We start from the raw sequence: 25,300 nt of genomic DNA on the forward strand, positions 1-25,300 counted from the left end.
GCACGCACTTTGAGTAGTACATACGCAGTAGAGAGAAAGAGAGACGCTATGTCGATTGCTACGTCGATAGAAACGTCAAATCAAACATAATAGGAAAAGTGAGAGAGGGATAGTTTCCTGTTGAACAAAACAAAATCTTTCTCTTTTATTCACATTAGCTGCGCTGGTAGCGCTCAATTGCCATTATTCCTGCGCATTTTTCTGACCGTTAACTTTTTTCCCTTTTTTCATGCCTTTCCTCCTTTTCCTCCTTTTCATTAAACTTGCAGTGATGAGCTTTTTGAGCACGAAATACACGTTCAATGCTTGTTTTTTTTTTTCTTTCTCGCTTTGGCGCAGACCATTTGGTCCATGACAGACGTTCAATGCTTGTTAATCACTTTCATATAAAGTTAACATTCGCGTTGACGGCATTAAAAGATCTTTGCACACTCATTCACTTTTGGGCGAGGGGTTTCCAGCAGCAATGATTACTACGCACCTTTGAAAAAAGTTACTTTTGATTACTACCCAGGTAACCAATAAGCATTTCCAATGCAATTTAAAAGCAAACCAATAAGCATTTAAGTTGCCTTAAATGCTATTTTGGCAAAATATGCGGCTACTTTACTGCTAGCCCTCTTATAGTGCTGACAATGCTTATTTGCAGCTAGTTACCAACAAGAAGAATTTAAATAGAATTGTGGATGCCAATTTACAACAGTTATGCAGTCAAAAAGCTGATAAACAACAACCTGCAGTATAAAACGCCAGGGATGCTAATAAACGACTGATTTACTGCTTATTTTAATGCTTATTGGTTACCTGGGTAATGACAGTTGGCGTGTTACTTTCCACTTGGCACGCTATAAACTGGTGCGTTGCCTTACGTCAAGACGCTGTGTCAGATTGAAAACCGTTAGGTTGCATGCGTCAAAATCGTTAATATGTTTACGTCGTTCAATGCAGTCAAATTTTGCTTACGTCGAATGAATATTAAATATGCTGTATTATAAGCTTTAGCATAAACAGTGATGTGTTTTGGTTCGTCGTTCGTCTTCGTATCATTGTCGTATCATTGAAGAGTCGATTTTCGTTAATCTAATCTAATAAGTGCCTTCATAACATGTTATATAGTAACATAGTATAAAAAGCCGTTTGTTGTTTACCGAACGTTCAGCTGTTTAGATTTCGGTAAAATTTTACTGAATTCGGTGCTTATTTTTAACTGTGCATGTAAATTATAAGTATATATTTTGCTTGTCTAGCACATAAGCTATTGAATTACTTGACAAAATAAACGATATTTGCCCTCGCGACGATTCTGGCGACGGTTTCGCTCGCGATGATTATCATTCGTCGCGTACGAAAGGTTGGCAAAATTGCAATATTTGTGCATGCATAAATTTGGAAAGCTGGATAGCAATAAAATTTCCAAAGGGTTTCCAGTAAGGCATATAAGTGCGTATAGTAATCAGAGATTAATTTTGTTTCAGTATAGTAAAGTAATCAATGAATCACAAGAGATTGATTACCAAAAATTAATGGTAATTAGAAGCCAGTCAGTAAAGTAATCAAAGGTAACTTTTTTCAGAGGTGCGTAGTAATCACTGCTGTTGACCCCTTGAGCATTTCTTTGTTTCCTTAAGTAATTTTTACTTCTTCTGTATAGGTACTTTTCCTATAGAGTGTACATTGTCAAATTTTGATTTTAGCGGCTTTGTCACAAGCGTGTTCTGCGAAAGCTTTCTAAATTCTAACGGTGCTGGAGGTTAAGCTTAGAATTGCAGGTTAGGTGTATGCAGGTCATACGAAGTTAGGATGTTAAAATCGAGTGCAATTAAACTAAAGAAGAAGGTGAATTTCGATTAATTTGTGTAAAATTCAAGTAATACTTGCACTGAAAGAATTGACGGTAATTTATTTAGTTTATGTAACCATTTTTATTCGATTTTCTATAAACTGGATAAATTTGCAGGTTTCCAAAATGTCGGACGCTCACGAAGGCTTAATGGAGGCTTCCGATGATTTTACTGAATCCCGTACAAAAAGTTGCATAAGTGTGAATGTAAAAGATGCAGACATAGAAAGTAGAAAAGGTACAAACATGGAGGACCGAAAAGATGCAGACTTGGAGGACAAAAAAGATACAGTTATAGAGGGCAAAAAAGATACGGACTTGGAAGACAAAAGAGATGTCGCTTCTAAGAAAGTCCATGACGGATGTGATGATATTACAGAAGAGCAAGAAAACAAGTTATTGGCGGATGACTGTGAAGACCTAGATGTGATTGACTGCTATACAGAAGATTTTGAAAGCGACATGGAAGCAGATTTTTGTCGAAAAGAGGCTTGTAAAGCGGATACAACTGTAAAGATTAGAAATGACAACGCTGGTGGCTATGCGGGTGATGACAATAATGTGGTTGTTGGAATTCAGAAAAATGTTGAAGTGGAGAATAACTTAGACAAGGTTATCGTAAGGCCAACATTTACAATCGAGGAATCGGGTGAAATCGGTAAGAAAGAGGAGGAATCAGTTGTAAACACTCCGAATCAACAAACACCCGCTGATAATATGGCAGAACCGATCATAACAGCAGTTGTGGAAGAAGACAATGACGATGATATGATACAAGTTGACGATGAGCATATTGAGCTTCTGCTGATAGAGAAAGATGACGTTAGTCACGAAGCCGAAGATTCTCAGTCGGAAATATCGGTCAATCGCGTTACAGACCAGAAAGAGCAAGAACTCATACTCCAAAAACCTTTGATAAAGCAGATCGTTCCAGAAATCGATGTTTCCGAAGAAGAGAACGAACACAGTGATGACTTCGGAAGTCAAGAATCATTGAATCTACAAATTGATCATTTCGTTGCCAAAGCGTCTGAGCTAAGTATTTCCAAAAGGAAAGAGAGTGTATCCGAAACAGGAATTCAGCTTGATTTTGATGCAGATACGAGCGACAATGAAGCTGGGTCATGCCTGGAAAACTGTCATGTAAGTGTTTTGTTTGCAATTGGTTGATATAATGTCTCCGTATTAGAAATTGTTTTAAGGAATTAACGCCTAGTTTAATAAATAATACATTTGATCAACTTTTAAAGAAGTAATTCGTCTTATTAATTATAAAAATTATCGGATTAAACGGAATTTTTTGTAAAGCAATTTATGTAAATTGCAAATTAATTTTTGTTATTTTTGGTCATGCAGTAGGTGATGCTAATTTTCTCTATTTAAGACCGAAGATGCCGACTTTCATCAACTTAAGTTGGAGTTTTATGAAAATGTACCAACGATTGAAAACGAAGCCAAGGAGAAACATATTGATACACCAGATATTAAAGAACATCCTGAACAAGTTAAACAGTTTTACGAAGCACCTAAGGCAATGACTGATATCGCATTAATAAAGGAAGAACCGGTTACGCCGGTAAAAGAACGTATAAAACGTTTGGATTTACCGGAAAATACAATCCCAACCATTAGTCTGACTTCATCCGACGAAGAATATATAGAAACTAAAACGGTTCGGCAATTCCTACATGGACAAGTTAAAACTGCTAAAAGAAAATCAAAAAAGAAGAAGAAAAGCAACTTTTCCTCTCCAGATACACCTTGTGCGCTATTGAAAACTACGTTTTCAGAACGTTCGATTGATTCGCTGAAACTAAATGATTCTGATGCGGTTTCAATAACATCTTTTGATGACAATCTTGGTAACTCTGATCGAATTATATCTCTTAGAAAACGAAAGGTCAAAGTTCTCCCTGAAGCATCGCCTCATATTGTTTGCCATAGGAAATCGAAGAGGTCAGAATCAGATCCTCTTAAAGAACCGGCCAAACGAAAGAAACGTGATGACCCATTTATGCGTGGTTATAAGCGCCGTAAGCCATATCGCTCTGGTTCCAAATCAAGTACGCGTTCCGTTTCTACAGCTGGATCTTCATTGGTGGATGAAGAAATTGTGGAAATCAGTACTGGCGAAGATGTGTCGTTTCCGCATACCAACACATACTGTTCAACTGATGATACCAATAAGCAAATTGATGAAAGTTTTACAAATGAAGAGTTACAAATTCATGAAGCAGCCAATGAGCAGGAGGATAACAACGAAATGCTGGACTCGACTCAACTTAAAGAAGTCATCACAAAAGAACTAGAGTCAGAACTGTCAGCAGCAGACAATAACATGAAAAATGAATCTCAAAATGTAAGTGACATCAGTCTTCCAGAAGCCAGAACTGATATTGCGCTGGAGGATATGCTTGAAGATTTGATTAATAGAGAAGAAGAAAAAAAGAAATGCGATACGTTTTGCTCTATTTCTTTGGAGGAAAAGTTCATTATGGAGTCATTGTTTGATGATTGCGACAAGCAATCCCAACCCAGCTCTACCCATGTTTTAGATCAGGGAACCCCAATGTTCGAGAAACAGCTAGCTTCCATGGAAACTGATCAAATTATGTTTAGTTACACAATTTCCGAAAATACTTCTCCTATTTCACTTGTACCAATCAGCACGACTGACCAGCAATCGTTCGATATGAAACAGTTTGATCATTCGAAAGGACCGCAATTTAAACTCATTCAAAATTATGATCGTTATAAGAAGTTACTACAACCGACTCGCCCTAGCAAGCCAGTTAAAGTTATCGAGCCGCTCCCGCGACAAAATCGCCGCAAGCGTGCTGATTCCGATGAAGATTATCGTCCGCATAGCTACCTAAAGAAGCGTCTTTTTTCACGACCTCGCAAAAGAGTCGTAACAAAGGTAGAAGGCAGTAACTTTTTCCGACCAACCGGTGAATATTTGTCGAATGATGATGTGAATTTCAAAAACATGCCCTCGCTGGAGGAAGACCTGGCGATGACCAGTTCGGATAACTATTCTATTGAAAACGGAAACGCAGAAAGTTCGTCAATTGCTGGGCGCGACAAGTGTAACCAGATGATTCAGCCAGATGAAAAGGAAATTCAAGTGGAAAATGTTGATAAAGCTCCACTGACCGAAAAGAGTAAGTAACACGAATTAAACTTTTCAACAGACTTGTCGAGTCGAGAATATGTTCAATAGTAAAGCAAGATATTAATTTCAGTTAAATAGAAAATTGCGAAATATTTATTTGAATTAACGGTTAATTTACAACTTTTTATTTTTGTAGATAAAGTTCAAACATCCGGAAAAAAAGTTATCAAAACAGGAAAACGTGGTCGACCACCAATAGTAAAAGATTCGAAAATTTGTGGTTTTTTCTGCAGTACTACTGGTCAACAAAAAGGTAGCTGTAATGCACCATGCTGTCAAAATGATTTTCTTGGCGATACCGCTGCGCAGCAGTCGCAGTTTGCTAAAGGTTTTGATCAATATACAACTAAATTATTTGTTTGGTTTTCGAATATTGTTTGTATTTTCAGCGAGCGGCAAATTAAGTAATAAGAAGGCACCGAAAAAGCGCGAGAAGAAGCTTAAAGTTAGCTCGTTTGATAACGTTTCCGAACTGTTTATAGGAAAACCCAGTCCTAGTCTAAACACAGAAAGTTCCGATGATTTATCCTCAACTCCTTCAGCAACTATACCCCATTACGTTGAATGCGTACTGGAAGAAAATGAATGCGCATACAACAAACCTCAAGAAGATTACAAGATGGTCGATAACCTTCAGGTCGTAATATCGCCTCTTACAGACGAAAAAATCAGGAAGATTAATACACCAAAGAAAAAACGTAGAGGTTTAGCGAAAGCGTGTCAAACGGAAATCAGCGGACTCACTTGGTCAATCGAGCTAGATAGGATTAACTTCTGTTCTGAATATTTCGAAAAACTACGCGCTTTGTTGAACAGTGGCGCTGCGAGGAATGCATTGCGACGAGCAAATGACGAGGGAAAGTTAGTGTCACATAGTGCACCTCCCAAGGAAGGTTTGAGCAATCTCGATGGCGTAGACATGTGTCGTGATGTGCTGCATTCGGCAATGCATTCCCCAGCATCGGCGCCTTCTTCCGTTTCACTGCCTGAACAGGCAACAGCAGAACCAACAAGTCAAGCAAGAAGTTCCATTGAGACATTGTTGTTCCAAAAAAGTGTAGACGTGGTTGAAACACCAACCACGAACCGTAGTGATGAGAGTGCCCAAAAACAGTTGGTAAGGTTATTAGCGGTCTGTAGGTAATTTAAAGACTAACATTTTCTTTAATTTGTTTTAGGTGAAAAGTTTATGGTCATCTTTCCGCATACCGAAGCTTGTAAAACAGCCTTCGACATCCCCACAGCCCGTGACATCGTCTACCCCAAGTGTGATGGAAGCATACTTCAACAAAGACGACGAAGAACCAATATGCTCAGTGCAGCTTCCAAGTTCTTCTCGTGAATCAACCTCTAGCCGGGCTACGAAAAAAAGCACTGTTACAAATCGACCTGTTGATCGTGACTATATTGATGATGAAACTGAAAGTTATCCTTCTTCCAACAGCAGCGCACAGTCTTACGCACGTGAGGATCCTCGGCGAAGCACGACGTTGGCGAAGCGGCCCGAAGTAGCGCCAAACATCAATCGTAGAGATAGCTCTTCCTCTAGACCAAACCCGTTAAATTTTGCAAACGCATTGTAAGTTACTATGCTATAGATCAATGGTATCAATTCGTAACATTTTGGTCTCTTTTCAGGAACTTCAAATATGATCAGGTTGTCCAAGGTGAAGACGATAATAGAAACGTTAGTACCGTTGCTGCCCCTGCGGCTAGCAATGTTCCACAGGTTTCTATTCCGTTGGAAAATAGAATTGTGCTGCCTGACCGCTCTGAGATGATGAACGTTAAACGAACAATCAGAAACGATATCAGTCAACCAATCGTCACGCCACAAGTTTCACAACAACCACCACAAGCCCCAGAACTGCTTCAACAATTTCAATACCCTGTGGTTAGAACACTTCCCACTGCTACACCTGTGGACTATAAGTTTAACCAACAACAATTGCCGGGATTCAACACATTCGGTACCTACGGTAGCGGCTCGTCCTTCAACAAAGGCTATCAGAATAACAGCGACATCGATATAAAGCCATCCATATCGAATATGTATGGCAATTGGGGCAGTTTCGGCCGTGCCGACGTAATGAACCCAGGGGGACAACCGGAAGGGTTTAATAATTTTGTAGCTATGCTGTATGAGCAGTATAAACAGGTTTCCACTGCTCCGTCAATGCCTATAAATATGGCAGGTCCAGGTAACTTACCCTTTGGTGGTCAGTGGTTTCCTCCGTCTGCTGTACCATCAATGTCACAAGCTACTGCAGTTAAACCTCAACTGTTCGCTCCGTCAGCTGTGCCACCAATGCCACAAGTTAAACCGCCGCCATCGATGCTGTCGACTTCTGCTATGAGCAAACCAATCCATAACAGTGACGCAGTGGAAATGATCTGCTGTCTTTTTGGGTGTTACGATTTTTTTGTTGATAAGTGCATCAAACTTCACTGTCGTCTCTCACACGTCTTACCACACGAAGAAGAGGTTCTACAAAAGCTTTCTATCCGAAGTTGCGATTTTATCATGACAACCTACCGATTCGTAAACAGTCGAGATGATTTATTCGTTAAATATTTTCCGGTTTACGCTGGAGTAATGGGTCGCAATAAGATGCGCCATCAGCTCGTAGATACAATTCAAGATTGCGAAAAACCGAAGCGTCCGTTACAGTATTATCGTTATATCGTGGATGCTTTGAAGATGAGTGGGACAAGCCCGACGCAGGCCGTACAAATCCTACTCGACAAGCATAAAAAAACGAGCTTCCATCAGATTAACGTTTTGATTGAATTAATTCTAGCTACGGGTGAAGCCGTTCCCACGTTTCTTCGTTGGTTAGAAGACTTTTTGCACGTTAAAGGGTACTCATATGATATATCAACCATTAACCGACTGCTTGAGATCGCTATGGAACAGCCGTCCCGTGAGTTAGCAAAGTTAATATCCAAAGTTGTATTGAAAGTTACCGCTGGTAATGAATATCTAATCAATACTACCAGTTTACTCGAATTTGCGAAAAACGCAAGGCAGTATCCTGACATGGAGTTGGATGTGGAGGATATAGTCAAGAAATACGGAAGTGTTGTTATGCGTGTTTAAATTTTCATCAGAACGATGTATATCTAGTGCAACAGTAGCAAACAAATAGATATATTTCATATATAAGGATTTATTTCATCGCTTTAAGTTCCATATGAATACACTACAATTTTTTATTCATTCCTAGCTGCAACTGTAAGTCAGTTACTTTTGTTTACTATTCAATAAGTTTTGCTATATCTGTTTTACTTTTATCGATATTAAAATATCGAGCTTGATCAGACAATAAAAACTATATTGTTAAAAAAAGCAAACTTAGTTGTCTTTATAGAGTAGGTACATAAATAAATTTAACATTTTCACAAACACAGCAGTCACTTTTTACGCTGGTTTTTTGTACGAAATTTGTTTTCTTTTTTTTCGATTAGGTACTTAATAACTTGAAGGGATGGCTCTTGCCGTATCGAGAATTCCTCTCCACCGTACTCGGTTCTGGGCTACTCATCGCCAATTCGTTGCGCGTCTCGACGCACGCAAGTCAGCTTCAACCTGATCGTGCAATCTAGCACAGTGGACTCCTCTATTCCTGGTGCCGGTAGGTTTCTTGAAGCGAACGGATTTCACTGCACAGACGTCCGGGATCCTTGCGACGTGGCCGGCCACCGTAGTCTCCCAACTTTTGCCAGGTGTACGATAGGAATCTCTCCAAGTAGTGCTATCCGTTTGTAACATCAATGGGTATGAGCGGTCCGTAAACTGTATACAGCAATCGGGGCCTGCCACAAAAGACGATCATTAAGACTGTCCCAGTGGCCTTTTAACCCAATGCCCTTCTGGCATACAAAAAAAATCCGTTTGTAAGCCGCCAAAAATAGTTCGCACCACCTTCAAATACGGCAAGTGCACGTATGTTTTCCGGAAGCAAAGTTACTGTCTCAAGTCTGTAGAGGACTACCGGTCTAATTGGCGTTTTGTACATCGTCGGCTTTGTGCGGTGACCACTTCCAGTTCTTACTTACTTTACTTTTTCGGCAACAAACCGCTTATAGAATCCATGCTGAATTCAGCAGCCGTTTCCACATTACTCAGTCTTGAGCTGCCACTCTCCAGTCGCCCCTAACGATCGCTGTTCTAGCATCATCGTCAACAGCGCTTATCCAACGGGTTCGAGGTCTGCCTCGAAGTCGTCGGCGTCTGTCGGGTTCTCTGCTAAATATTGTTTTCGCTGGTCTCTCATCCGGCATTCTTGCTACATGGCCAGTCTATTGTAGCCTGCCGTGTTTTAGTCGCTTCACAATATCCGCATCTTTGTACACTTGGTATATTTCATGATTCATGCGCCTGCGCCACACTCCTTCGTCTAATATGCCGCCAAGAATTGATCGCAGGATCTTATGCTCGAAAACGCCAAGAGCTTGTCGGTCGCTCTCTTTCACCGTCCACGCATCGTGGCCGTGGAGTACCACCGGGAGAATTAGCGTCTTATAGAGCGCGAGTTTTGTACGGAGTTGTAGGCTACGGGACCTCAGCTGGCTACGTAATCCGTAGAAGGTCCTGTTGGCAGCCGTTATCCGCCTTTTTACTTCACGGCTCACATCGTCGTCACACGTCACTAACGTACTCAGGTAAACCAATTCGTCGACCACTTCAAAAGTATCTCCATCTATTACCACCGCAATTCCAACACCCGAAGGGCTACCACGCTCTCTACCAGCCACAATATACTTTGTTTTGGAATTTATAATAAGCCCTACCCTCCCAGCTTCCTCCTTAAGATGCGTGTACGCTTCTTCCACAGCTCTACGGTTAACACCGATGATAGCGATCGTCCGCGAACCCTAGGAGCATATGAGATTTTGTGATGATGGTACCGCTTCTCTGCACACCGGGCCTTCGAATAGCACCTTCCAATGCAATGTTGAACAGCAAGTTCGATAGTCCGTCACCTTGCTTCAAACCATCTAACGTCACAAACTGACGCTTGATTTTGAACCATCAAGGGTAGCACGTATCAGCCTAATCAGTTTTGTTGGAAAACCATGTTCAAGCATAATCTGCCACAGCTCGTTTCGTTTAACTGATTAACTGATCCGTACGCCGCCTTCTATAAACAAATGATGAGTCTGCAAGTTGAATTCCCGGAATTTATCGAGTATCTGTCGCAAGGTGAAGATTTGGTCAGTCGTGGAGCGTCCCTCTCGAAAACCACACTGGTATTCGCCAACAAAGGTTTCCTACAACGGCCTCAGTCTGAGAAACAGGATGCGGGAGAGAATTTTGTATGCAGAATTGAAGAGATACCTCGATAATTGCTGCATTCGAGTCGATGGCCCTTTTTGTAAATTGGGCATATGAGCCCTTCCAACCAGCCCGTAGGTAATTCCTCCTCAGTCCATACCTTTTATAACCTGATGGATTGCACCATACAACCGTTCGCTCCCGACTTTCAAAAGTTCGGCGGGGATGCCGCCATTTCCAGCTGCTTTGCCGTTTTTCAGCTCTCGCTGCTTTCCTAACCTCGTCCAAAGCTGATGGATCCACAGCTTGTCCATCATCCTCAATCGTTATCCTGTTTCTGTTGACCGTTCCATCTTGTTCACCATTCAACAATGCATCGAAATATTGTTTCCAGCGCCTAGCCACCTACGATCTTTCGGTAATCAGGTTCCCCTCCTTGTCGTTGCACATAACAGGAGTTGGCATGGTCCGGTTCCTGATTCCGTTGATCGTATTAAAGAAGCTTCTCGTATCGTGCCTTTCGAAGCAATTCTCCGCCTCCGCAAGAACACGATCCCAGTGCCAGGGATGGTTCCTCCTCAGAAGAAAAAAAGAGAAAAGAAAAATTCAATCTGTGCTCAGTGTTCAACGCGATTTATTCTACTCCGTTTCATTTTAACTTTTCTCTTTCTTGCTGAACGCAGTTGTATGAGTAACCGCACACTGTGCTACTCATTGAGGAGATTGTTAATACACTTTGAATACGTTGATGCGATGCGCTGACGTATGACAACTACGGTAGTGCATTGAAAAAAAACGACGATTGTCAGTAGCGGTCATTGCCATTAGAAAAATATTAATCCATTAATGCAGTTGAATCATGATTCTTACATTTAGTATATTCAGTTGAGTTTGGCTGCCCGTGAACGCAACTGCATCATATGGTTAGGCATGTCACAACGGCAACAGTGCGAAAAATGTTATTTAGATATGACAAGATTTGAATTCCCATGCATTTGCTTCTTGACGCGCACCAACAGGAAAGTCCCATTATAAACAAAGGTAATTCTCCGCTAAGATTCAAAATTTAACGGCTTTTGATTGTCTTGACGCCTCTGAGTCTATAGTTGCTGTACGCGCACCGGTTGTTTTGTTTTCACGTTTACTGCTGTAGCTACCGAGAGGACCGGGAGCAAAACCGAAAGTTGCTCATTTAAAGAGTGCATTAAGAAGTTTTTCTGCGCGTCAGTTTTTCTCATTGTGTTTAGTTTGTTTCTCATTGTGTGGATTTATTTCTCATTTCTGAAAGCAGTTCTGCTCATTGTGTTGAACAAAAAAAAATTGCGTTTTTTGCACAATGAGTGAGGAAATAACAAGCCTGCCCATTGCTGACGTTTCTTACGACGATGAAGTCTCTTTTCGGCAGCTCTAGCAGCTCGGTATCTCTCTCTGCTCTGGCGTGACACAGTTGCATGCCGCTGGCACTCTGCATCAAACCACTCACTGAAAGTGGCTGCAGCAGTAGTACCCAACACTTCCTGCGCTGTAGTACTGATCGCTGTAGTGAATAGCAATGACATGGTTGAATGTAAGCAAATGTTTATGATCAAATCAAGAGTAATCATAACTAGCTTAGTTATGAACTTAAATATAAAACAATAATGTCACTTTCAAAATGTTAGCACTTCCCAAACTTTGAGTCGATATTGTTTCTGGCAGCCATGTATATAATCCTATTGAGTGGGACAACGTTTCCCGTAAGGTCGAGGAACGCGAGAATAACGAGCGAAGTCATTCTGTGTGCTATTTTCGAGAACCACGGATGTGTTTTGGATTCGGATACGACATGGCGCAGTAGGTAGGTAAGTGAAGTGAAAATCAAATATTGAATCGAGTGAATTGTAGTTTTTTTTAAGAATAAAGCTGAATTTTGTGGGCGAAGCGTTCCTAATTAAAGTCAATTATGAGTTGCATGAGCGAAGCGGTCTCAGCAACAGTGAAAAAAAAACGTTGAGCGGTACGATCTCAGCGAAACAAAAAAAAATGAAAGAGTTGAGCGGTGCGGTCTCAGCAATAATAATAAAAAAAAAGTTGAGCGGTGCGGTCTCAGCATAAAAAAAAATAAAAAAAAAAACGTTGAGCGGTACGATCTCAGCGAAACAAAAAAAAATGAAAGAGTTGAGCGGTGCGGTCTCAGCATAAAAAAAAATAAAATAAACGTTGAGCGGTACGATCTCAGCGAAACAAAAAAAAAATGAAAGAGTTGAGCGGTGCGGTCTCAGCAATAATAATAATAAAAAGTTGAGCGGAGCGGTCTCAGCATGAAAAAAAAATAAAAGTAGTAAACAGTTGAGCGGAGGGGTCTCAGCATGAAAAAAAAAATAAATAAAAGTTTAACAGAGCGGTTACAGCTAAAATTGACCGAAGCGGTTTCAATAAATAAAGCTAATGTCAGTTAATAGTAAGGAAACAGTCTTAGTGTTGCAAAATGCAAAAGAATAACTGCCTAGATTTTAATTCATTATTAGAAACAAGACAAATAATATGAGTGATATGACACGGTGGTCCTGAATGGATAGTGTTTACAACGGCGAAGGCCGGTATAGTCGCATCGTGTGTCAGAGCCTTGGCAACTTTCAAAGGGAATATTCACCCCATCGACATCTCTATATCGAGCTGCAGTGAACGTCAGCGACAGCAGGTCCTGGGCTCAAAATTTGACAGCGGGCCCAAATCAAGCTGCTGGCAGTCGAGTGAAACGAAGTGATGAAATACTATTTCATTTTCGCTCACGCAGTGATGTTGGCAGCAAAAGCATGGTTGTCTGTCGATGGGGTGGGAATATTTAAGATTCTTGCCTAACTGTCTTCAAGAGGAAGAGATGCTTCCTTACGAGTGTCAGGTATCAGGCGCTTTGTGGACAATGACGTTTCAGTTTAAGCTAAATGGAGCTTAGTTCCTTTGGACGGATCTTCAGGAACACCTGTCATTTATGGACACAGTGTCAGCGTTGTCACGGTTCGCAAGAGGTTGTCTGTACAAGCACAGACCTTAAAATGCAATTGTTCAAGCAGCAAGAATGAACTACTTGATTTGATGTGCTAGCATTATAGCTCTACTGAGAGTCGTTTCTCCTCGCGTTGTTCAGTGTAGGGCCATTCTTTAGTTTGCTAGTTTGGTAGCGCACAATTCTGAGTTAATTGTTATTGAAATCAAAGAGCGCTTTCAGTATTATTTAAATTATATGTATATTGTTATATTTGCATAAATTGCTTTATTTTTATCTTAGTGTAAAGCACAGATTCTACGCAGTCCATCGCAGCAGCTTGGTAATCTTAAACATTATGCCTGAATATGACCGCAGGTGTTGGTCTTAAAAAAAAGGACATTCCTGCAGTTCCGTTTGAGTGGGGTGCCTACTTGTGAATCAGTTTGAGGCATTCAGGGTGAACAGTGAAAGTTGGGTTCGCGATTGTAAAGCTAGCAGGTTTATCACGTGAACTAGGCCTTCATTCTGGTATACAGATGTTTTGGAAATTTGGGACGTTCGATTTTTCAACGCCTCGAGCACAGAAACTTGATGTACTTCTGGTACACTCATTGAACCTTCTGCTTGTTCGCCGATATGTAACACCGTTTACATGGGTTCATCTCGATATGACTGTCTTTATCTGCTGAACGTGCTATGAGGATGTTAGTATTTGCGTTGCTGTGGTGGTATCGGTACGGTCTGAATGTTTGGAGGTGGGTCCTGGATCTCAGAGCTGTGTTTTGCAGCCTATTTGATCGACAATCGACATTGAGACTGTTCTTTGTCTACTGGCAGTTGTGTCAAAGTGGTGATCCTCTGCACCGTTTGGTCCAAAATTTGGGAAGTGCGCACTTCCAGATACCATGGAGGACCGATCGCTGGACAGGACCCAGGTGACTGGAGTCAAGTAGATCAGTCTCAGAATCGCAAACTGTGTTCTCAGCTGAATAATTTAAATGAAGTTACTGTGAGAATAGAGCCATGGTTGAAACTGAGGCCAACAGGAGCCATTAAACAAAGAAGCTGCATACATTTGTCACCAAGTTTCCTGATTAAATTTCTAAATCGGAACACAACTAACTCGTTATTTTCGGAATGTGTTTCGGTTTTGTTTACATTTCCTTGCATCCAGCTGTTCCACGGTATATACGTCTATTTCATGTTCGCTAGGGTGAGTGTCTGTGTGAACTATCAGAAAGCTCTATTCGTTAGCTTTAACAACGAACAGACGAGACTCTGGCGTTAATCTAGTTGTCCACGAGGAAACCACTAATTATAAAAAGGGCAAGTTTCGTAACGGCTCTAGTGGTGGCCAAGTGGTGGCTCTAGAGTGTTGAAAATAAAACCCTCCAAATGTAAATTGATTTGCGGCATTATGACGGAGGATGTTGGTAATTAATAGAATGTCTTTTTTTTCTGATACTGTTAACAATTAATTAATAAACTAAAGGGAGTACAGTAGAGGGCAGATGTAGTGAATAGCAATGACATGGTTGAATGTAAGCAAATGTTTATGATCAAATCAAGAGTAATCATAACTAGCTTAGTTATGAACTTAAATATAAAACAATAATGTCACTTTCAAAATGTTAGCACTTCCCAAACTTTGAGTCGATATTGTTTCTGGCAGCCATGTATATAATCCTATTGAGTGGGACAACGTTTCCCGTAAGGTCGAGGAACGCGAGAATAACGAGCGAAGTCATTCTGTGTGCTATTTTCGAGAACCACGGATGTGTTTTGGATTCGGATACGACAATCGCGTCGTGGATGTGTCTTCACTGTTCGTTCAGGTTCTCTCCGAGATTTTCACCGATCCGCTCATCAGTCTTCCGAGAGTACTCTGCAGCAACTCCGCTGATAACCGCCGAATGTTCAGTCGTATCTTCGTCGTTGGTTTTGATTTGAATACGTTGAACAACCGGGCGCGGATCTTGCTTACTACGAGATAGTGGTCTGAGTCAATGTTTGGTCCCCGGAAGAATCGCTCGTCTGCGACATCAGAAAAGTGCCGGCCATCAACCAGAACGTGGTCGACCTGAGAGCAGGCCTATCCATTAGGGTGTTTCCAGGTGTGCTTCCGAACGTTCCTTGTGCAAAATGGGTACTACAGATAAACATTCCTCTGGCTGCAGCGAAGCTGATTAGCCTCAGGTCATCGTCGTTTGCGGTAGGATGGAGGCTTTCTTTATCAATAACGGGACGAAAGAACTCTTCACGTCCGACCTGTGCATTTGTATTCCTGATGACTACCTTTATGTCATGTCTTTGGCACTCTCCATATGTCCTGTCGAGAAGATCATAGAACGCCTCTCTTACGTCTTCGGGCTTGTCGTTCGTCGATGCGTACACATTTATCAGACTGTAGTTAAAGAATTCGCCCTTAAATCTCAACACGGATAAACGGTCATTGATGGGCCTCCACCTAATGACACGCTTCATTTGTTTTCCACTTAATACGAATCCGACTCCATGCTCTGCTTTATCGCTGCCGCTGTAGTAGATGTGATACTTGAATGTCGTGCCCGTAATAGGATCTACTGCGCGGAATTCACGTTCTTCCGTTTTCGGCCACCGCACTTCCTGGATGGCTGCAACCTCGCTGACGATGGCTGCACTTCCAGTTTATCGCCATCAAAAGTCCCTGTCCGTGGGAGGCAAACACTGTTTTCTCAGGAGCCGCTTCCTACCATATATTGTGTCGCCAGCACTAAATTGGACTTCCGAAAAACGGCACATGAGACGTGCTATACAGCGCACTACTTCCGACACTAGGTTTAATGTACGGTAAGGAAGAAAAATCGTTTGTCGTTTTTTCGGAAATCCAATTTAGTGCTGGATACACAATATTCGGTTTTCGACGCATCGATTTGTAACCCAATCCTCCTAGCCTCCGTTTTAAGTCTGGCGTAGATTGCCTCCAACGTCCCAAGATTTCTATAGTAATGATATCGAGGTCGTCTGTGAAGGCTAGGAGTTGGCTACTCATACTCATGCTGAAAATCGTTCCACTCATTTCGATGCTCGTTCACCGGATCACACCTTTTTTGTTTATTTGTTTATTTCTGCATCAAATATCAACAGGCCTTATGACCCAAATGATTAAGCTTAACCTAAAAATATCGTGCCATTGTTTAAAAATGTTCAATAGCGATATTGAAAAATATGCAGCCTGCCTATAATCGCATATCAGTTCCATCTGCAATATTATCGAGTTGAGAAAACAGAATACTGCCCTGAAATTCACGAAAATATGATGCGTGGCCACGTTGTACTCCCGACATTTCTGGAGGATTTGTCGGAAAGTAAAAATTTGATCCGTAGCAGCACGGGCCCCCATGAAGCCCACCTGATACTGCCCTATGAATTCTCTTGCTATTGGGAATAGACGACGCAACAAAATCTGGGAGAGCACCTGGTAGGCGGCGTTGACCAGCGTAATGCCGTGGCAATCAGTGCTGCCCCACATATTCATGTGTACTGGAAGGAGTAAAAATCTTTTTCGTCTGTGCTTTTTCTTTCAAAAATCTGTACCAATAAACATATTTGTTGCATAGGAAAATCTGGTTTGTTAGCATTTAAAATTCACGAGTCTCAATCATTTATTTTTTTCATGATGTTTGCACTGCTAAACTTAGGCACAAAAAAGTTTTGTTTTTTTTTCATTCATACCAAGAATTGCTTCTTTGCTGATTTCAAGTAACAATACTGAGAAAAAGTATGAACTTTTGACACTCAGAAAAATCTGTACTTTTCGACAAAATCTGTCATCTGTACCAAAAAATATGAAAAAATCTGAGAAGAGAAACTGCAGGGTTGCTTCCGGAGGTGGCTTGAACTTCTTCGCCGCTAAAGTATTTGTGCTCTTTAGGAATATGAAACGACTATTATTCTTAGGAGCTACTTGCTCCTTCGCTGCTTGTTTCAGGTCGAAGCAACGCACGAGAGAAAAAAAATGCGACGCTTAATTTCTAATGAGAATGCACTTTGATTAGATCGTTTTGAATCCTACTCAATTGTGATGATATATCACAACAGATATAGTTTATACGGACGTGTTTTGTTTTTCGTATTGAGTTTTTCGACAAACACTCAAAATTTTACAATTGTCATCTTTCTCTTTTGCACCAACGCAGTTTGATGCTATCGCTGCTTACACCTTAACAAATCATCCAAATTTTCACAGATGTTATTTGTATAGCCTTGACAGCAATAAAAAGTTGTTTAATTCTTGGAGGCATCACAACAAGTCAAGGAAGTTTTAATTCGATTGAAAGAAATCTGACTTCGTTAAGCATTTGTGTTGGAGCTGTGTCAATAACTTAGATTAAATAAAAAATAGCTTTGAAATAACTATTACACGCTTTAGGCAACACTAAAAACGTATGAATCGGAAACAGACTTAAACAACATAGCAAAATATTGTATTCGATTGGTAACTTGTGGACATTCCATTGATTATTGGATTGCGTGATTTAAATAAATGATTCAAATCCAAATCTACCTAATCTTCTGTGACAGTCTTGTATGGTTACAATTAGAACCTGTAGCGACGGTAAAACGTGCCAGGGAAAATAAAACATCTTTGTTTGAGAAATATTTTAGGGTTTAATCGAGTTCTAGAAAAATCCTATCCAAATACACTCAACTATTATGGGTTCGTTAAGTTTACAATGCGTTTAGTACAGCTGCGGCTAGTTGAATTTTGGTAAAGTGAACTTTTCTAACAATAGTTTAGTTCATTTTTACAACTCATATTTTACTAACAGCAGATAGTGTTCACATTCAAGAGTGCTGAATAAATTTACATGAATTTCGCATCAATTTGCCTAGAGGTTATCAACTTTTCTTACAGTATATAATACAGATACCTGTCTATTACACATTCTACTGCCGCAATCGGAGAGGATAATATATTAGTAGCTAGAATTCCATTCGATATCGGTATCAACTTAAAAATGTTTTCACAGATTCACTGCACGCCGTAGCGTGCATTATATAGGTATGTAATCCAACTAGAGTAACTCTTGAATTGGGTAAAAAACAACAGCAACGACAAAACAAAATGAAGTATCCTGGAAACATTTTGAGGGCTAATAATGCGAGCCTATCTCTCTGCTAACGGGTTTCGTTAAACGGGTACTGTTAAAATATATTAGTATCTTTTGGTTCCATTTTGTCAAAATTCTGTTTAGTTTTCTTTGATATAGTTGCTATCAAAAATTTCCAGTTCTCGTTGAATGAAATTAGCCTTATTGCTTAGCACCTTAATCTGCTTCTGGTTGGCCTCGATTACCGATAGTGAGTTTTCGATTTCCTTTAGTTCTGTATTCATATCGGTGGTGGCGCAATCAACAACACGACACAGTCGAGCGAATGTACTCGACAATTCCCTAAAATTCACAAGTTCACATGTTAGAAAAATTTTCAAATCTAATACTAAAATATCTGTTCGAACTTACTGTTGTACCTGATGGCTACAGTTAGCGGAGGTTAGATCGACGATCAGTTTCAACTTTCTGGTAGCATGTTGTACATACTGGTTTTTAAAACTTTTTTCCTTCGCTGCATTAGTCCACGACAGTCGCTCGTATAGATACACGCTACCGTACAGAATGCCAGCTCCGACGATAACGCGCCAGCCGATAGTTTTAAGAAGCTGCAGATGCGTATAAATGCTAAACAAAACTGACGATCGAGATACAATTAGTGAATACTTACCACTCCTGCTACCAGCAGGCCTAGAGTACCTTGAGAACCGATTGATGCTATTGCTACTTTTGAAATCACCGACAGCTGTTCCTGTGTGATAATATCGTTCTCCGGTACAAGACACATTGGTGAAGTAGGAGACATTATTTGCGATACCTATGATAGAAAGGACGTTAGTCAAAATGGCTTTCTTTATCACCTGTTAATATATCGTACGCTTACATTGACATTACTATTATGCCTGTTGTGAGTAATAGCTTTCTTGTTTCCAGCTCGCATTTTGCCATTGAACCTAGCGATGAATGCCGTGATACCCCAGGAAAATCGAAATTCTAAGTCCTCTTGAAAATCTGCGCATAAATTCTGACAGTTTAGCGTGTACAGTATTTCGAACGGTTGATTTCTAGCCACAACATTATTGGGATGTGTTACTATTTTCTCTGAAGGAATTAACGCTGTCATACGATCCGTCATTTCACGCTGTGCCGTTTCCACGTTCATCGCCAGTGCTGTGCTAAGACGCGCTCTTAAGTTGGAACCGAGACCGTTTTCCACGTGAGCATTTATTTCCTTTTTATAGACATTCAGTACCAGCGTGTCAGTATGAAACGGCAAATTAAATTCGTCAACTAGAATATTGAGTCGCCAAATCTCTTCGTTTAATGCTTTCGCAACCTTCTGTTCGACCTCTTCTACCATGTTATGTATTTTCATTTTCATCTCGCGAGTAACCTGCATCAGTTGCGACTCGGTGGTTGCAATGCGATCGGTTAATTTTTTCTTTTGCTCGAGTTTTTGGTTCCGTAGCATATTCGCCCGGTCGTAGATATTGTCTAGCATAGAACGCATCTCGCTGGAAATACCTTTCCCGCGCGAGCTGTGCTGTTCGAATTTGGTTCGAACTGCACTTTTGGAGATGCATTCTTCGAACTTGCGCTCAAAGTCCTGGAAATCGAAGTAACGATTCTGGAAACCATCAGCCAGAGCACCAGCTATTGCCGGGAGACCTTCCGCTTCTTTCAAACGGGCTTGCAACGTTTCGCGGGCCGACACAAAGAACACCCGTTCTTCTGCTTCCTTCTGGGTAGCTACCTTTAGTTCTTTTACGAGGAAATCAATACAGCGCTCCTGGTGCTGCGCTTTGACCTGAAATCGTTGGTTTGAATGTTATTATCTTTTTTTTTTTAAGTAGTTGCAAAGTTTGCAATTATAGTGAATGGCAGGCAATTACAAAGTTGTTAGTCAGTTATCGCAGCTGTAAAGCAAGTTTACGTTGCTATGTTTTTCAGATCATCCATTTTTAATTGTTGCAGCTAGTAAATATAGCTGCAACAATTAAAAATTCAAGTTTATATTTTTATTACAAACTATTTTTATTGCATATTTTACAGTTTTATGCGTTGCAATACAACACACATTTCAATCGCTTGTAAATTGTCATATTACATAACATTAATTTTACTTTATGCTTTACAAAAAAATGAACTGCGTGTTAAGCAGCGGTTCACAGGCAGCTAGTTATAGCAATGCCCTTTACCGAATGGTTTACTGTATGGTATGTCGTGTCATCTTGATGAAACAACACGTCACCCAAGTCTATTTTTGCTTTTCATTCTACTATTTATTTATAATTCCATAAGACACGTATTTGCACAGTTGGAACATTTTTCTAAAAAGAGAAGTTTCATTTTATTTAAACTCAAGTTGGACGGAAACGCCATAAAAACAGTTTTTAAACACTTCTCCTTGGTCTAAATCGGCTACATTTCTTAAGAAAAATCTTAAGCCGCTTAGAACTCCAAAATGAAGTAATTTTAGTAAGTTCCTGGAATGCACAGGGGCGTGCTGCTTGAGATGCTGATACCAAATGCATACCAATCGTGGCATGCCATAAAAGACAATCACTAATACCGTCGCAATAACTCTTTTAACTTAATGCCGTTCTGGTGCACAAAAAACACAATCCCGGGGGCATGACTGGTCGCATGCTAACAGAGCAAGCGGAACTTCTTCTTCGGAACGAAGTTTTTGGACTCTTTCCTGGTCCTAGTCGCGCTCGGGACTTGAAGCAGCAGTACTATATTGATCCTTCCTTACGCTTAAAATTACCGACGATATACTATTCGCGACAAAGCTATCCGTCATCCAGCGCGAGATCTACGCGCGCGTACTCGATGAGGCTCTACCTACGTCTGGGGAGTAATTACATGCGTGCAGCTGTCGAATTCGTACGAAAGTTGTTGTGAACTATTATTGTCAAAGTACAAAATGAAAACGGAGAGTGGCGCAGGCTTTCATTGGCGAAGGCTCTGTTGTTTTAAAAGTATGGTATGTCGCGTTACCTTATTGAAACCAAAAGTCAACCAAGTCTATTTTTGCTTTTATCATAGATAAACACCTGGCAGATTTAAAAAGGGTAGTTTTACAAGCTAATTAATTTACAAATTGTACAAAGATCGTTATCAAAGGAACATTACTCAATATTTGATAACAAAAAAATTTCGTTTTCTTATGCTTAACCTTTCCTTATTTGCGCCAACTTTGATTCATTGACATGCTAAAACAGAACAGAATTCGCTCGGATACTAACGTCACTTGGCGACAAACTAATTAAAAGTTGTCCACTAATTGACAGACCTTTGTCTGTGGATCAACCTTGATGAAAAGAATAATTTTCTTTTTTGCCAGAGTCCCGAGATATACCAAGATAAAGTTAATGTTCCACAGGCGTTGTACAAAATACAACAGCGCGAGTAATCGTGGGTTAAGGGTCTTAAATGTTTTAGAAAAAATTTGCTCTCGGTAAATACAAAAGTTTGCCGTCCCAAATACGAAAGTTTTTACTGTCGACCTCGACATAGTCAACAAAATTTCATAAATATTCATCAGAAGGGATGATATAATTCTAGACAATTTTTTTGGTGATAATTTAATTTTGTGAACAAACCAACAATCTAACAAAGCCAGATTGTATACAATTTTTAAATTTAAATAGAACTAGATAAAAAAGTTTCACCTGAACGTATAGCGAAACTAATACACGACTCAAAAGTGAAAAATGGACATCTGACCACAGAATCACTAAAAACACAAGAGTCAAAATTAGCTGATAAATACTACTTACCGATTCCTGAAATTCCGGTTCGGAGGCCGAAGCATCCCATCGATTATTCAAGACAAATATGTTTGGCTTTGAAAGGCGAGTTGAAACTTCATGAAAAAATGACTTTTCCTGCAAATGTATCAATCAATTCAAGTTGAACATTTCTTCAGACGCGAAAAAAATCAATTACCGCCAGTGTCATTGTTGATTCGGCATTAAGAACAAGTACAAAAACATCAGCATTTAGGCAGTGGTTATCGATCCAATCATCCAGATTCGGAGAGACATCTACCCCGGGCGAATCGACAAACACCACATCATCCCGCAGAAGGCTGCAACGTTTTCGTGGCCAGAATATTCGTACCATAGAACTTTCCGACAGCTTTTCGTGGCATAGCGCATTAGCTAATTGCTTAACCGACTGCAATAATGAAATAATGAAATGAAATGTATAGTTCGTACTACCAGGTTCAAAATTTTATTCACTAACCGTTACATTAAGCTTTTCGTCGCAACCCTCTTTTACTAAATAAGCATCATCTCCATCGACACCCTCGACCTGACAAAAGCAGTTGGTCGTGTGACCGATACCGCTGGGTAGAATTTTGTCTCTCAGCATGGCATTAATTACGGAGCTTTTCCCATTCGAGGTGCGTCCAAAAAACGCTACCTTCATGTGATCCCGGGCAAGTACTTCTCGGATGCCGGATACTTTAAGAACATAGCTTTTAAACTGTTCCGCCTCGGCCTTGTCGACGATTTCGACTGTTGCGGGCATAGCTGTAAATATTTGATAAATTTAAACCATTTAATCATTAAAAAAAATCAAATAGGTAACAAAAATCAAAAACTGTGCGTTTTATTGAATTTTTAAAATCTTGAAACATGCATAAAATTTTGTACGTTCAAAAGGTAAAGTGTCGTTCTTATATCTTATTTTAGTTAGTGTTAGTGTTTGATTACTTTAGCTGAAAAAGTTAAAATGTAGTTTTAAGCGACATAGTGAGTTGATTTAAGTCGCATCAATTAGGTACTATTCTCCGGATGTTAACTTTTTGCTACTAAATTTTAAAGCTTTCGAAGTTCTTGGAATTAAACAATCGCAAATATGAATACAGTAGATATTCATTTAGAACTAGAACTACCTATAAAATATCAATCCTGCGAAGAACTAATAAAACTTAAATTAGTGAGATACCAGTAATGAACCATGGATTATTAATTACCTTAGCGTAATGTAATATAAAATAGATATTTTAAAATTTTTTGATAAAGCAAAACTACTCTACATTTTATGAATGATATAAATTTCAAACACATTTATAATACTTTACTGCTTTACTGATTATATAAATTATTGAAATTTACAAAACTGACGGTTGAAGTAACAACAGAAAACGAACTACCTACATAATATTAATAAACTCAAAAATATCCAACTCACCATCAATGAAGCTTGTCGTTTCTATCACGTAGTCTTCAATTTCTCCAAAGATATCGTTAATCTTCTTTTTCGCTCTTACGAATATCTGCAATGGTGAAACATCCAAATGGCCGGCGGTTGTATGCAGCCCACGGGGTGATGTATTCGCATCGAGCAGAGCGGCCGTTTCGTACGGGGAAGCGGCCCCGTTTGCACCACCCGTCATCATCGACAGGGTACGATTCAAATACGCGGCCATCGGGTAATATTTTCAGACGTTTCGCGTAAACACAAAAAAGTCGATCGCGCAAATCGTATCGGATTAGTACGCGAAATGACGTGTTTCGATGTTTTATTAAACAGTTAGTTATGAGTGATAATGCCGACGACGACGACAACGACGAAAAGCATAACAGGTTGTGGTGGCAAAAAAAGCTGATTAGAAAGGTACTTGTGTTTTTCTGCTTTGTTTCGAATATTGTCCTACGATAACACGCATATTTCAGGAAAAAGAGTAGAACATTGCTTAACAAATATTTTTAGAGAGAAACAATGCACATTGCGAAAAAACTGTAAATTGCGATGCAAAAAAATCTATAAACGTGGATGGTTATTACACTGTCAAGTGCTAGCTAATACACTGTTCTTTTGATCCTTGTGATTTTCAAGCAATACTTTTGTTTAGCAAACTTAAATAATCAACTGAAAGTAAACATAAGAGACAAAATCAATGATTATTTAGTTATCTATTGGCGTCTTATTTCTCGTTGTTTGCCTGGATGACATATATTTTGAAAAAAATACCTACATAAGAAAATATTATAAGAATAATGTAAAACAACGCAAAGGGATGAAAACAATTTGAAAATAAAGATGTTTAAGACTAAAGTGATGCACGTATACGAACCTGCTTCGACTCGGACATACTCGCAAATCCGATTTTAGGGCCGGACAGTCTATTGCGACCAGTCGATCAAAACATTGTAAATCACACAGGCATGGACTTCAAATTATAAGCAGAATATTAAAGAATATTTTTCTAAGATTTCCACGATGTAAAGATACAAATTCAATGCAAATTTTTCGTCTAAAGCACTTTTCTCTGATGACAGCTTGAGCGTGATGTAACCTCTTCTTTCTGTTTCGGACTCTCTCTCCAAGGCTTTAATGCGAAAGAAAGTGGAAAATGAAATGTCAAAAAAGCACACACCAAAGAAGGGATGCCATTATATATGCATTATATCCATTATATCCATTATATGGTGAATATTTATTCTAGGGGTTCTCAATAAAAATGATTACTGCGGATCTTTGAAAAAAGCAAGGGGTTTCCAACAGCAATGATTACTACGCACCTTTGAAAAAAGTTACTTTTGATCACTTTACTAATTACCTCTGATTACCAGTAATCAGAGTAATTATTACCAGTAAGTACAGGATAATTATTATTAAAAAACGAATTTGCGGAGGACTCGTAAAATTGCTGCAAGGTACAATAATAAGGGTTGCTAATGTGTGCACGCAGAAAAACCCAGGCAACCAATAAGCATTTCCAATGCAATTTAAAAGCAAGCCGATAAGCATTTAAGTTGCCTTAAATGCTACTTAAATGTTATTTTGGCAAAATATGCGGCTACTTTACTGCTAGCCCTCTTATAGTGCTGACAATGCTTATTTGCAGCTAGTTACCAACAAGAAGAATTTAAATAGAATTGTGGATGCCAATTTACAACAGTTATGCAGTCAAAAAGCTGATAAA

The 25,300-nt window shown here is 39.8% G+C and overlaps 1 protein-coding gene across 1 annotated transcript; it reads right to left on the reverse strand.

Moving 5' to 3' along the window:
* Nucleotides 1–17,892: 17,892 nt before the first annotated feature.
* Nucleotides 17,893–24,659, reverse strand: LOC128744585 (transmembrane GTPase Marf). Its single transcript, XM_053841708.1, has 9 exons — nt 24,449–24,659; nt 23,563–24,243; nt 22,609–22,898; nt 22,309–22,539; nt 22,140–22,247; nt 19,238–20,161; nt 19,025–19,171; nt 18,766–18,962; nt 17,893–18,696 (listed from the first exon to the last, which is right to left on the reverse strand). Exons 2-9 carry the CDS (start codon nt 23,798–23,800, stop codon nt 18,495–18,497), a joined length of 2,337 nt encoding a protein of 778 aa, XP_053697683.1. The 5' UTR covers nt 23,801–24,243; nt 24,449–24,659; the 3' UTR covers nt 17,893–18,494.
* Between the last annotated feature and the right edge of the window lie 641 nt (nt 24,660–25,300).

Source organism: Sabethes cyaneus, chromosome 3 (assembly GCF_943734655.1).
Source record: "Sabethes cyaneus chromosome 3, idSabCyanKW18_F2, whole genome shotgun sequence".
In the NCBI taxonomy this organism is placed as follows: domain Eukaryota; kingdom Metazoa; phylum Arthropoda; class Insecta; order Diptera; family Culicidae; genus Sabethes; species Sabethes cyaneus.